Source organism: Ictidomys tridecemlineatus, chromosome 1 (genome assembly GCF_052094955.1).
Source record: "Ictidomys tridecemlineatus isolate mIctTri1 chromosome 1, mIctTri1.hap1, whole genome shotgun sequence".
Classification (NCBI taxonomy): domain Eukaryota; kingdom Metazoa; phylum Chordata; class Mammalia; order Rodentia; family Sciuridae; genus Ictidomys; species Ictidomys tridecemlineatus.
In genome coordinates, this window is record NC_135477.1 from 9,593,678 (window position 1) to 9,609,298 (window position 15,621).

Consider the following 15,621-nt stretch of genomic DNA (forward strand, 5'->3'; position numbering starts at 1 on the left):
TTTATCCTTCCAAAATCCTGAATATGTTTGGCAATATTAGGTACCACTAGGTTTCAGGTGTGATTTGTTCTATACAATAATAAAGATCAAATTACATTTTGAAAAGCACTCTTGAATGTTAGCTTCAATTTAGAAGTCATAAAGGGTATTTTGTTTGTTTGTTTGTTTTAGAAAAAATAATCAATTATTCTACAATTGTTAATATGGAAGATTGGTAGCCATCTCCTAGGAGGTCCCCACTGACTCTGCCTTTTGGTACACATGGCCCTTGGTCGTCACTTCTACAGGAAAAGGGTTGATTTGAGAATATACAGCATACTACAATAGAAATGACAGTGTGACTTCCCTCTTGCTTTCTGCTGGATCACTCCAGCAGAAGCCAGCTGTCATACCATGAAGAGACTCAAGGAGCCTGACAGAGAGGGTCCTAGGAGGAACAATGAAGGCCTCTCACCAACAGCCAGCATTTTGTAATAGCCATTAAATGAGCCATCCTGGAAGTGGATTTGTCTGCCCCCGCTGTATTTGAAATAACTGCAGCCCTGGCCAACATCTTGACTGTAATTTCAGAAGACTGTGAGCCTGGTGAGGGGGTTGGCCTTTCACCAGAACATCCCAATTTTAGATGGCAACTTTAAGTAAATGAATTTTTTACTTTTTAAAAAAACTTTAAGTAAATGGAGATTTAAAAAATCTTCTCATTCCTCCATTTAACCATTCTAGTAGTTTGTATTAGTTAACAAAAGCATTTTTTTAATTCATCTGTTAAAAACAACCTGTTAGATGAATGTTGAGAATAAACCTTAGTTAGAGAATTCCATAAGGCCAAAAAAAGGTGTGGGGGGATGTATATCTATCGATATAGATGTAAATACTAATACTATCACACTTAGAATCTGATTACTATTCTCTGAAAATAATGCTAGATTCTATAAGTCAAATCTGAGAGAAATTCTTGAAATGGAAATAAACAGATGATTAAGTTAGACCTCAGTTTCAAACACAGTTCTGCCATATAAATAAGCCAGGTAACCTTGAGAAAAGTTACTTACTCTCTTTCAGTTTCATTATAGATAAAATGGAGATAATTATACACCAATTATTATGGGGATAATAATGAGTAGTACATGGCAAATATTTCATCAAACAGTTACAATGTTATTCTCTAGCAGTATGGCACAATTTTAATCAGTTATAATGTCTTCTTAAACAGTAAAATTTATTTATATGAAGTTTTCTTGAAGAAGCCTTCCAATTTAACTATGCCTTCACTGACTATGGATCACAAAATCTTTGATAAGAACTGTGATGGAGATTTAATCAAGGGTTAGACTCACATCTGGTGGAATCCGAGCACTATCTTTCACAGAGTTTCCTTCAACAGTGAGATGATAAACTTGGCCATCATTATCGGTAAATACAAAATGCTCCCGAGCAGAGATGTTCTGGCTGAGTTCAGATTTACTTTCTGCCTCCTGCAACAAGCTTTGTGATAGAGAAAAATAAGATCTTTTTCCCTTATAGTGACACTCATCATTAACTAACCTGCCCACAGTCCAGATGCATTAACAAGAGGTCCAAAACCATTTTAAAAGTCTAAAATAAATCTTGCCCAGCTAATAAAGTAAAAATATAAAATCACTTCTAAATAGTTACATCATGGGAGAAAGTTTATCCATTATGGGGGAAAACAGTATTATAAATGTAACAGAAACTTTTTTTTTTTTTGCTACTCAACTCAATCAACAGAAGAGTGGTGTTCCACTGACCTCTCACAGTCTCTGAAGCTTTTTATTTTTAAAATGGTGTGGATAGGGATGATATAAAAATTTGGAATTTCCAAAGCATTTTCTGTGGTGTACAGAATAACATGAGCTATCTCTATGTTTACACTACATTCATCTGAATTTTGGAAACTGAAGTGAAGGGAGCAGAAGGGCACAAAATGAACATATTCACTAAAAGATAGATGGGTGAATAGTATTGCATGTTACTGAATGCACTAAGTAATACAAAAATAAAATTAACTTTTCAGATTTTGGTTATACACTGAAATATGAAACCAAGTATGTTAAAAAAACAAAGTCTAACCTACTACAGCAGATGCCTTTAGATGATACTTGTCAACTTCACAGTCACAATACTGACAGTATAAATGATATTGGAAGGAAATGGCAAACTGTACCTAATCACTGAGGACTCCACGATACTCAGCTCTGTGTCTGAGACTACAGTCTGGCGGGCCATGGCCTCTCGGGTAGCAAGCTGTTTCTTCTTCAGGCTCTTCAGGTTGTGAGATGGTGACCACTCCTGTGAAGCAAACACAGACAAACACAGAAGTGCCAGGTCTCCTCTGCCAAAGCATCCTTCCAGAATATGGCACACTCCCCACTGGCCAGTACCACTTACTATTGCTGCATGTGAATTGTTCTTCAGATTGTACCTATTTATAGGAAGGCCGAATGAATGTATTTTAATCAGAGCATAAGTAGAAAACTTAATGACCATTTTGATGCTTTCTCTTTTACAAAATGAAAAAAATGAATTCAATTGTGGCATCTCCTACTCCTCAACTCCCAGGCCTACCCTTCGCCTGCACAGGGTAAGAATCATGCTCCTGGAGTCAGGGCCCATTATTAGGCCTGGCACTGTTCCTCTTGTTGATTCTTTTATATACCCACCAATTCCAACGCTTTTAATCCAATATCTTCTCATTTGTAAAAGTTCCTAAAGAGTAGTTATTTTACATAATTGCATTTCTAGTTTACATAAGTAGTACTGCTATACAGCATTATTTCTTCCTCTTTTCATTATTCTTAACATATTTTAAGTCATCTCCCTATTGGTTCTGCATAGTAGATAACACTCCACAGGCATTCACCAACATTTAATCTGTCTGTTCTCTCAGCAAAGGACACCAGATTGCCTCCAAATTCCCATCATGACAAATGACACTGCAGTCAAAATACTTATAAAAGTTCATTACTGACTCAGATGCTCAGTGCTCAAGGATTCCTACCGTTGCATCCCACCCACAGTTCACACTATCTGGTTTTCCAATTTTTGTTATTCTAAAAGGTATATCGTGGTTATTTCCCTTTGTGCATCTCTGAAAAACAATGAGTTTTATTTTTCTTTTCTTTTTTTTGATTTTTCTTTTCTTTTCGACAGCACTAAGGAATGAGCCCACAGGGCCCATACCACTGAGCACACCCCCAGTCTTTTATATTTTAAAATAGGTCGATAAGTTGCTGAGGAAAGCCTCAAACTTGCAATCTTCCTGTCTCAGATTCTCAAGTCACTGGGTTTACAGGTGTGCAGTGCCATGTCCAAGGAGCTTGAACATTTTTACATGCTTGTTGGCCTTTTGGGTTTCTCTGTCACACTCTGTCCATTTTTCCAGTGGGATTCCCGTTTCTTCATTGTTGATTTGTAGGAGTTCCTAGTTAACTTTAGACACAGGAACATTTCTTATTTGACAACGATACCCTTAATCAAACAGCATTGATTGGGATGAAGTCAAATTCATTGGTTCTTTTTTTTAGTCTGGACTTATAATGTACTCTCTTGCCCCTGTTCACAAAAATATTCTTTTGTACTTAGTTTTATTAATTTTATAGCCTTCCTTTTTCACACACAGGTCTTTAATCTTGTGGAGACCTCTCTTGTACATAGCTTTGGTTTTCTTCCTCAGGTAAGCCACTTTCCTCAACAATTTCCCACAGTCTGCCCATCCTCTGCTTTGGTGCTGTTTCACTGAACATTCAGCAATTGAGTATTCACACAGGTCTGTTTCTGGGCTCTTTGTTAGGTTGGTCCATTTCCTGTTCTTGTGTCAGTACAACACTGATTTTACTTCTATAAGTTTTATCATGTTTTTTAATATCAGGGAGTGTGGACCCCACAACTCCCACATTTACTCCTCGTTTTTCAAGGATAATTGCCATTTCTTCTGCTTATCAGGTTGCTCAAAATATCCAACTGGAATTGCACTAATCTAATATTAAATTAACCCATCCTAGAAAATAAACAGTTATCTCTAATTAATGAGATCATCTTCCCTCAAAAAATTTTAACAAGAAAAATACTTGGCAGTAATGATGGCAATTTAAGCTAAAGAAAACAAAATATACCACATATTTAGATACCTAAATTAACTAGTGTTTAAACTATAACTTACCAAAGCAGTTATTGCAGGAAAATTTTTGGACATTTCCCTAAGAAGGGTACAAGTCCTAACATCCCATAATTCCAGTGGTTTATCTTTGAATACAACTGCCAAATACTGCCTAAAATGAACCAAATATAAAATGAACAAAATTACTAAATAAGCTCCTTTTGCAAAAATTTCTTCATGAATTAGTACAAATTAAAAGTTAAATAAATCAGAAAGCTCAGATGACACATTTGAAGCATATCAATTTAAACCAAGTCAGCCCCCATGATTAACAGCTGTAAGGAGGTGAAGCTCTGAAACGACCTTTGGGAGTTACATACACCCTCCTCACATTAGGGAGGTAGATTACCTCAGAAGAAGGCGTGGCCTAGGTTCTCAATAACTCTTCTAAAGCTCTATTTCTCACGTTTGCCATGGGAATACTACTACCTACGTCAATGAATTAGTACGCAGGTTACGATAACAATTAAAAGTATATAAAGTTTCTATCATCCCACCACAGTAAGTATGCAACAAATAAAGCCACTTTGTTCAGTCTTTCAAGCCTGGAAGTACAGAAGGAAGTCGGTGAAAGCAATTCCACAAAGGTGAACTGATATCTCAGTAACCACTGCAAGAAACTGAACCATTATACATAAATGATGGCTAACATCAAGGAAATGGGACAGAGTAGGAAGATCCCTGTACCCAGCACATCAAAGGACTCAGAATCTTCCACTCGGTATCATGCCTGCAACTTGATAATTATAGGGCTTCAGGCAAGCCACATAACCTTTTTGAATTTTACTCTATCTTTAAAATTGTGTTAATAATACTAACCATACCTACCTCACAAAATGCTAGAGGGACTAAAGAGATAAGAACATTAGACATCATAATGGACTATGTAATGTACTACAGTACACTGCTTATTATGTCTAACATAACAGCATGTCTATAAAATACTAATGTTAAACAATGAGATACCCGCTAAGAAGATCCACTGCAAAAGAGGAGATTAATTCTGACAACAGGGAAATGGTCTTCTAGATAGAGTTACAGATGTGACAAATGACAACAGAAAAGGACAGTGTGTACTGGGAAACATGCACCTTAAATGCAGAGTATGTGGGAAAAAAATTTAAAAAAAGAAGATTGAAATGTGAATTTTGGTTCACATTATTAGAGACCTTAAATGCCAGCTAGGTTAAAAAAGGATGCCCCCCTATTCTTGACACAGTTAATCTGTGTGTTCTGAAGCAGGGAACTTCAAAACCTGAATGTTTTGAAGCAGGGGAACTGTGATTAATGTTTTAGACATGAAATTCAGTACGAATTTAGCCAAATGTTTAGAATGAGAGTGAAAACAGAAGAGACTGGAATCCTATCAGTATAAGCAACTCTCAACAATTTTAGTCTTGGAGCTCCTTTGCACTCTTAAATATTATTGGGCACCTTTAAAGGATTTTTGTTTATGCACATTAGACCAAATGATGTTTTATGTATTAAAGATTAAACTAAATAAACTAAAAAAATAACTTTACTAATTCATTTAAAATGAAAAAATAGAAAATATAAAATAACTAGCAATATGGTAGATTTAAACACAAGCCATATTGACAATTACACTATGTATAAATTATTTAAATACTGAAATGAGAAGGCTGAGACTGTCAGGCCAAATAGAAAAACAAGCCCCAATTACATGCTATCTATAAGAAACAAACTTCAAATATAAAGACAAGGGTAGATTACAAGTGTAAAGATGGAAAACTACAAAACACTAACCAAGAGAAAGCTGGAGTGGTGATACTAACAGCAGACAAATCAGACTTATTTCCAAACAAATACTAGTACTGAGGATAAGATATTCACAATAATAAAGAAATCAACAAGACAAAAGGATATAAACATGTATGTACCTAATAATAGCTTCAAAATAGCCAACGCAAGGAATTCTTCAAAAGAAAAATAAATCCATTACTAAAGTTAGAAATTTCAACAATCTCAGTCCTTCATAGAATAAGCAGGTAGAAATGAGTAAGAATATAGGAGACTTGAATAACAGTATCAACCAACTAGACATGACATGGAATACTCTAATCAACAGCAGAATATACCTTTCCAAGTTTGCATATGGAACATGTACTAACTAACATTTTGGGTCATTAAACAAATCACATTAAATTTAAAAAACTGGGATAAAATGAAACATGTTCTATGGCCACAATGGAAACTAGAAAACAACAAAAAGATGTACCTAGGAAAAGCACCCCAATAGTTCAAAGTTTAAAAATACACCTATGAATACTCCATGGAAATGTTAAAATATTATACAACAATTCAAAAAATTATAGGTTATAGAAAAAAATATTGCTTACATAGCATTAAATGCTTATATCAAAATTTCCAGGATTTAAGATCCTGGAACAGAGCAAATATGTCAGCTCTCTCACCACTTCTATTCAACATTTACTGGAAGCCATCATCAGTGTGATGAAGCAAGAAATAAAAGGCTTACAGACTGGAAAGAAATATGTAAAAGTGTTTTGCCAGGTGAATCACTGCAAGCCTATAATTCCAAAGGCTTGGGAGGCTGAGGCAGGAAGACTGCAAATTCAAAGCCAGTCTCAGCAACTTAGTGAGGCTCTAAGCAACTTAGCCAGACCTAGTCTCTAAATAAAATACAAAAAGGGCTGAGGATGTGGCTCAGTGGTTAAGCATTCCTGGATTCAATCCCAGTACCATCCCCCTACTAAAGTGTCATTATTAGCAAATAACAAAATTATTTATGTAGAAAACCCTAAAGGACAAACAAAAATGCTAGCAGAACTAATAAATAAGGTCAGCATGGTCACAGATACTAGGACAATATCTGAAATTATTTCAGTATACAAATAATGAGTAATTGAAAATTGAAATTAAAAGAAGTAAAAAATTCCATTTATAATAGCATCAAAGAGAAATAAAAAATATTACATGAAGACTTACACACTAAAAACTTCAAAATATTACTAAAATTAAAGTCAACTCAAATATGTGGAGAGAGATATCAGGTTCATGAATTGCAAAACATGTCAAGATGTCCATTCTTCCTATTCTGATATACGGATTCAATTCAATCTCAATCAAAATCATAGAAAGCTTTTTTGGTAAAACTGATAAACTGACCCTAAAATTTATATGGAAATACACAGATCCTGAAAAAGCTAAAATAACTTAGAAAACTATTAGGACGCTTACTCTTTCTTTGTTTTTTTGACTGACTTTCATTCAGTTTCTATTTTTAATAATTCTTTTTACATGTATTTTCTCTTGGAACAAAAAATTTCTAAAAATAAATGGGTCTAAATTATAAAGAAAATGAGTTCTTTCACTCAATAACCCCATGCTTAGTGGAAGTACACAAGAATTTCACAAGATTAAAAAAATAGTTTTTTTAAAGGGTAAAGCACATTTATATCAACCCAGCTACCACAGATCAAAAAGTAGGCCACTGGTTTTATTAATCTAATGACATGTTAAGATTTCCCCAAATTACTTCTCTCTTTCAGAAGTGGGGAATTTAAAGTGATAGCAATTTAATTTGATGGCCAAAATATTTTCTTTGATGTGGGTGCACATTACCATTTGTAATCACCAAGATATTTCATATGTAGTTTAGTATATTCCCTCTTTCTTAAAAATCTTTTAACAAATCTATAAGATTTCATTAGATAACACCATAGATTTCTTCAGGTTGACACTTACTTCAAATGAGATACTTTAATCATTTCAATGGGCGATTCATCACTCCCTCGTTCACCACGAAAAGCAATGCTCCTTCCTTTAATTGCAAACATTAAAGAAAATGTGAAAAAGCACCAAAAACATGTAAGAAATAAGAAGCTATACTGATATCATCTGATCAGTGCTATCCTGTCTTCTCCTGTTCATTCTTCCATTTACTTCTAAGATGTTTCTAATAATTAAATTCAAAAAATAGTTCAATATACAATGACCTATCACTTATATTTAAATATCTATTTTATAAAAAGACATTTTCATTTGTTTTAAAGTTTATTAAATACCATTTTCTAAAATTTTAAAGCATCTATAACAAAGCAATTGTCTACTACAAAAACTACACATATATTTAAAGTCCTATAAAATCTTCTAGGTTTCCAAATACTAAGTAGCAGAAAAAAGTCTCTTGGAACAAGTATTGAATATTTCTTGTCCCACATGCAAAATAAAGTATTTTGAACATGTTGCCACCAAAACACCTCTATACATGGAATTTAGGGAACTATAACTACAGTGCTTATGTATGCTGTATAATTAGTTAACTGCTAGAAGAAAGAAAATGTTTCTTGTTTCTCTATGAATAAAAAGTACACAAATTTTAATTCATGTCTTAATAAACATTTTAATTCATTTTTTAGATTTTGTTTACCTTAAATAAAAGAGAATATAATGAATTAAAAGATGCTGAATGCCTCTCTGCTAAAGGCAGTCAATCTCATAGAATCTTACTATGCTATTTTTGTACCCCACAAACCTGGTCTGCTGTCTTCCTCAGAGGAAACTACAGGCTGGAAACTCCAATGCCTACTGGAGGAAGTCAGTAACTATTACTCTTGGCATTCATTCCTCAAAAGGTAAATTTTTAGTTACTTAACAATCCTGACTTAATCCCATTGGAAAAAAACAAGCAAGGAGTTTTTGGTTTTTTTTGTTGTTGTTTGTTTGTTTTCAGTGAATGCTACTAGAAAATGACATTGTGGGACACTACATTACTGGAGAGAGGGCCAGGGCATTGGCAATCAGGAAGCTGGGGCTGAAGGTCACTCCCACAGGTAACAACCTTTTGAGACTACACTGGAAAAGGTGGGGCTAATTCTTTGAGTTAAGAACAACTATATCTTTGAGAACTTGGAAATATATATTGAGACTATACAAAAGAAATCATGCATGTGACTTATTACATACATGTGTCCTTATTACTTAAAATCATCTATATTAATTTTATTACATCATTTTAAAGAAACTTTTGTTTAAAAATACCTATTCAAAATCACAGCCCATGTTATAACATGATGAAACTCAAAGCAATTTTCAACTGCTTTATTTTGAAACTCATTGGATTGTTTTAAATAATTTTGAATAAGTTATTTTACTGGAATGTTTTCTATTATGACATCTTCAAACTACCCATTGAGTTTTCCTTTCAGTCAGCCAGAGACTATCAAGACTATATTTTAACATTTAAAAATTATTTTGGGGGGTTGGGAAGAAGAGAAGTTCACTGGATTAGACAAAGGAGAATGAAGGGAAGGGAGGGGGGATGAGAATAGGAAAGACAGTAGAATGAATCAGACATAATTCTCCTATGTTCATATACAAATACACAACCAGTGAAACTACACATCATGTACAACCACAAGAATGGGATCCTAATTAGAATAATTTATACTTCATGTATGTATGTCTAAATACACTCTACTATCATGTATATCTAAAAAGAACAAATAATTTTTAAAAATGAAAACTATTCTTAATCTATAAGTTTTTAAAGGAGTTTCCTACAAAGGCTCAAACTTTTTTTTGCAGGGGGAGGGAGACAGGGACTTGAAGTCAGGGGCACTTTACCACTGAGCTACATCCCCAGTCCTTTTTATTTTTTATTTTGAGACAGGTTTTTGGTAAGTTGCTGAGGGTCTGGCTATGATGCTAAGGCTGGCCTCCAACTAGCGATCCTCCTGCTTCAGCCTTCTGAGTCAACTAAAGGCCCAAACTCAAAGCAGAGAAGCTAAAAGTCTAACTATAAACAATTATTTTAAAATTAATATTTAGTTATATATAACAAAATACTTCAACTGGACTGAGTATCATATTTTTTTAATGAATCTGTCTGTTTAGGCTAATGTTATTCCATTTTATCATGTATTTGTGTTAACAATGTTTCCCTAAAAACAATGATGATATTTTTCTGGGGCAATTATTACAAAACAAAAGAATGAATATATAATCACAGAATGTAAGAAAAAACTCCTAAGTGAAAGAAAATATTCTGGAACATGTTCTATAAATAGCAGCATCTTTGACAAATGTGACAAACAATGGTGAATCTTTTAACAGTCTAAACATACAAACCTGTTGGAAGGTCAACCAGTTGAAGTTCATTTCTCACTAATCCCATATTGTTTGGTGTTGAGGTAGCAAAAGAAAGAAAACCTGTCAAACTTGTCCATTCAATACCCCTAGAAATAACAAAGATTAATACATTTTTTTGTTTGGAAAGTTTATTTGAAAAATAAGGTTTTCCTAATATCTAATTTTACTATAAATTTCAATTAAAAACTACTAGTGTTTTAATATTAAAAATACTTTAATTCAGAACTTATTATCATATATTTCTGACACAAAATTATTTCTAATTTAAACTTTATCTATGGATATAGTAACATGATAATCATCAGAAGTCATGCTATCATTAAGAGGATTATTAATATTTGTCTAGGGAGTCATATCACAGTAATTTCCAAGAATTTCAATTGCTTAAAAAAAAAGTGCTACAGGAATATTCTGAGTACAACGGTTAAAGTTGAGTACATTTAGGAATTTTATAAATTTTATCAAAATCTTAGTTAAACAGAAATTCTTAAAGCAAAGACTATGAACTGAGCCATTTCATATGGAAGTAGATGAAAGTTTCAAATAGTATATCAATTAGAGAAAAGCATAAAGCAAAGTCTCAAAAAGAAAGACATGGCTGACACAACAGCAACTGAAAAATCCAAAGCCCTGGGGGTCTTGTGAATGTGGGACTTGACAATAAGTGACAACACATTTCTTCCTGCTAACAAAACTAGACAGTGTAAACCAACACAACACAGAGGGGGAAAAGAAAAGGTGCCATGGAACAAGAGGATTCCTCAGAGTCCCGAGAAAAAGGCTCTATGTTGCTTCTATGCAGTGAAAGCTGGCTGGGAGTGAAATCTAAATTTGGTTCTATATGCAACTGCTCATTGGTACTTAGGGATAGTGTTTTCAAAAACAAAGTATTGTCAATGGCTGCTCTCAAAATACAAAGACAGAGTTGAGTAGTTGTGATAGAGGTTTTATGACCTAAACATCATAAGCCTAAAATATTTATTATCTGTCCCTTAACAGAACACATTTAACAAACCCTGATCTAGTCTATCCATTTCTAAACTGATTTGAATGCAATTGCTAGTATGAATATTGCTTTACATTTCTTGCTCATTTTCCCAAGGAGGTATAATGGCTTCCTGCATCAGGTCCAAACTCCTCTCTGTGGCTTTCAAGGCCATCTACCTCATCCTCCCTAACTAAACTCCAATCATATGCATCTTATCTGCTACTTTACTAGAGTAATCTGACTCACTCATCCCTATGAATGTACCTGCATTCTTGTCTTTTAGCAGAGGAACAAACATAATCCAAAGAGAACTAAAACAAATATTTCCAATAGGAGAAGACAGTTTTTGTTATCTAGGTTTTCTTAAATGTAAAATTGTGTTAAAACAGAACTTAAAACTGAGTTCTTAACTGAATCCAGAATCTTTTGCGTGTGAGGCAAGCACTCTACCAACTGAACTATATCCCCAGCCCATTGATTGAATTTTTGTACCTAAAATGACCACTCTCCTTCCCTCTACAGATGCTGCTATAGTTAAGAACCGGCTATAACATTTATTCACTGTGATTTCTCTGCATCTCTGTTCCCCCACTTATAAAGTAGAAATAGCAATATTAAGTGAAAATAGAAGGACTGGCACATAACCCATGCTCCATGCATTGGTAATCACCACCTTCATAATTACTACTCTTATTTCAAGAGCTAACTCAAGCCCCATTTTCTTCATCAGGTCTTTCCATGTACTGAACTCAAATCACACCCACAATGAACACCATATAATTTCATTAATTATTCACTAGAAAAGTTCCTTTGTCTCTTGTTTCTTTTTTCTTTTCTCCCACAGGTAACAACACTCATTAATTTTTCTGCATAGCATGAACAAAAGAAAAGGAGTCAATTTGGAGTTACTCCACTCTCTTTAAGTCTAGTAGCTTTAATCAGATCTATTTGACCACAAAAACCCTAAGACCCACCCTCCAAGCCTTGTCCCTAACAGTGTGAACTACCTCCAGTACAGTGATGCCACTATCTCTAGACACTAATAACTCTATCCTCCCATTCCTCATTCATGATTTTTAAAAATTTATCTGTTAAGTACCAAGTTAGTGACTGTGCTGTCCTTCTGGAGCTTACATTCTAACAACAAAGAGACCCCATACATGTACGTTCTGCATTACCTGTTGTGAGAGACACTGCTGTGGAGCTCAACAGGGGCTGTTTTAAGAGTCACCCATGACTTGGTCTCAGGGCAGGCAGGGCTTCCTGGAAGACCATTAAAGCTGACACCCAAAGGGCAAATAGGTTTTGACCTAAGCCTGAGCCACTGAGGAAACAAGTGTGAGTGGCTGAGGAACAGTGTGCTAGACTGCATTCTGTGAAGGGAGGTATTATGACTCTCCAGGCATGTGACAGGCACTTGGGGATTCTGTTAGACTTAATGAATGATGTCCAAGAAAAGCTTAGCACTCTTTCTTGTGTTTATTAGTGCTGTGAGTTCTTGTTGCCCAAAGCTTGGTCCTTGTCCCTGATGCCAATCCAATAACGAGGACAGAGTTTTGAGAAAAAGGAAAAAGGAGGCTTATTGCTTTGCTAGCAAAGGAGAAACACAGGGGACTCCTGTTCCAAAGGCTGTGATTCTGCCCATCAGCAGGAACAGGGGGCTTTTTATAGAGATGATTCAGAGAAAATGAGATTAGGGAGGAGGAGGTTAGGGAAAAGAAGATCAGAGAAAAGATGATCAGGGAGAAGAAGGTTGGGAAAAAGCAAAAAAAAAAAAAAACCACACGTAAGTTTGAAAGACACAAGGGATATAGTCAAAGCATCAAGTTACATCCCAGTGTGTACAGGATGTACAGATCCAAAATGGGCCATCTGTAATCTAGCAGAAGCATGTTGCCTTTGAACAGATTATGGTGGAAGCTGATATATCCAATAACCACAGAAGAGAATAAAAAAAATCAAGATGGACTTCAAAGTGGATAAGGAGGGGATTATTTCTCAAAGGAATGAATAATTTTGTCAAACGAAGCTGAGCTCACACTGCCCTTGGGATCAGAACACTGCTATCTTGGTTTAAATACACACTAAGGTCTGTAAAAGACCAAGAACAGTAGCTCACTCACCAATCTAGGACTTTAAGAACTCCTAACCACTGAACAAGTGTAACCTTTGAACTTATCAGCAGGTATCTGTGGATCTGACTCCTATAGGTCTCTAAGCTAAGCCAAGCACACTGACCATTTACTGGGGCTGCTACATAGACTACTGCTCAACATGGTGGTGGAAGCACATTTTTTTTTTTTAAAGAGAGAGTGAGAGAGGAGAGAGAGAGAGAGAATTTTTAATATTTATTTTTTAGTTCTCGGCGGACACAACATCTTTGTTGGTATGTGGTGCTGAGGATCGAACCCGGGTCGCACTCATGCTAGGCGAGAGCGCGCTACCGCTTGAGCCACATCCCCAGCCTGGAAGCACATTTTTGAAATGCCTAAAAGTACTAAGATTCTTCTGCAAATTTATAGACAAGAATGGAGATCACCTTACTTTCTACAAATCAATCAATTTAATTAAAGTCAATCAGTGTTCTGATATCTATAAAAACTACTGTTAATAATTTTTGACACCCAAAATAGTACTGGGCAATATTATTTTAAATAGCCTAGTATACACAAACACAAACTAATAATCTAAGAAAATTAACATGTACCACTTCACCTTGTTCACTTTTAGGTTTTCTCCAATGAATTATAAGCATCAAAGCCTTTGGCTCAATAGATGTTTATAAAGCATTCTGGTTAAAAGATCACAGTTTTAAAGCACACACACACAACCATCTGCAGTTAGACAGTCCCTGGCCACATGTATACCCAAGATTCATTTACAAGGTAGAAAAACAACTTTCTAAAAGTTAGCTTTAATTTGCACATAAAAACCTAGCATTTATTGGGTTTATTGCTAATCAGTTCAGAATTTTTTATAACACATCTGTGAAGTCTTCATAATAGCTTTTACTTGTAACATTAAAATTGCATTAATTGAAACACAAAGACAGAAGGATTTTAGCATCCTCTTGGGCAGCATCTCTAAATATAAAATAGATTAACTTTGAAATGACAATTAAGATGGAAAATTCATATAAAAATTTGAGCATCTGAATATCATCATCCACAACACTAGTCTGTATAAGCACCATATCCCTTAGAGTTGTTCAGTATCCATCTAACACTATAAACAAATGCAGTATTACTCAATCAGAAATGTTATCACAGCATGTGTATAAGTAATATACATAGTGACATCTATAACCTGATCAATCCAGGTTCACAGATCACTTAACACCAACACTTCACTGAGAGCTGCCAAAGGTTTTGGTATTCAGAAACAAAATGACAGCGAGTATGATTTTCCAGAAGCAAGTGGAAAATGCTTGGCATGAATCTTGGCCCATTTTTATTTTACTGCCAACATGGTTCCTTTTAGTATGGCATTTCTGAACAGGAGATTTAGCTCATGTACTGTTAAGTATATATAAAGAGCCCAGGCTCTGAAGTTCAAAAAGCCTAGAATGAATTCTATTTATCTCTTTCACAGATTACTCTGTGATTTGCGGTTTTTTCCTTCTCAAGTGGAAATACAATAGTGCCTACCCACTAGGGCTATAGTGGGTATTCAGTGAAATGATGCACGCAAAAGTATTAATAATTAACATAACCCTTAGAAAGAGCACTGGTTAAACAGAAAATTCAGATTCGTTGGTGTTAGCCATAAAAAAAAAAAATTACTATAGATAAAAGACGAGGGTAAAAAAATATGTGAAGAGCAGAAACATTGACAAGGAGAAAGAGAAAAGAGAAAAGCAATGGCAGCAGAGACTACCGAAAGAAGTATCACAATCGCATACTGCAGTCCTTAAAACAGAAGATCAACAGCCTGAAAGAGTCCAAACGTGCCCATGTTGCTGTAGCACTGAAGTTCAATGCTTTTGAAGACACCACTACTCCAGGTAAGTGTATCAGGAAGGACACAGCTTAAGATGGCAATATACAGTGATTTGGTCTACACAACAAAACAAAGCAGTAACCTTTTTCATTATAATCAGAAGCTGTGATACTCAAAGGGTTAACCTTTCTCCATCCAGAAATTGCATTTACTCAGAACAGAGAATTCACTAAAGGTTAAAAATATGAATGTACATGAGGCTTACAATTATGTAATATACAGAAGATACAAGATGACCTTTCTTATGCCTTCATTAAAGATCAAAAATATGCTGGAAATTTATATTATATATGTGTGCAACTTGCAATCTATCACTGTTAGA

The 15,621-nt window shown here is 34.8% G+C and overlaps 1 protein-coding gene across 4 annotated transcripts in view; it reads right to left on the reverse strand.

The window, feature by feature from the left end:
• Wdr11 (WD repeat domain 11) overlaps positions 1 to 15,621 on the reverse strand; it is a 53,937-nt gene that overhangs the window by 15,892 nt on the left and 22,424 nt on the right. For 3 of the 4 annotated variants that reach the window (XM_078038461.1, XM_078038352.1, XM_078038409.1), the window contains exons 12-17: positions 10,292 to 10,398; positions 7,907 to 7,982; positions 6,079 to 6,114; positions 4,181 to 4,289; positions 2,186 to 2,310; positions 1,338 to 1,485 (exon numbers count right to left, since the gene is read on the reverse strand). In XM_078038461.1, coding sequence (XP_077894587.1) covers positions 1,338 to 1,485; positions 2,186 to 2,310; positions 4,181 to 4,289; positions 6,079 to 6,114; positions 7,907 to 7,982; positions 10,292 to 10,398 — 601 coding nt within the window. The remainder of the gene's footprint in view (positions 1 to 1,337; positions 1,486 to 2,185; positions 2,311 to 4,180; positions 4,290 to 6,078; positions 6,115 to 7,906; positions 7,983 to 10,291; positions 10,399 to 15,621) is intronic. The other variant, XM_005320730.5, reaches the window with a different exon arrangement.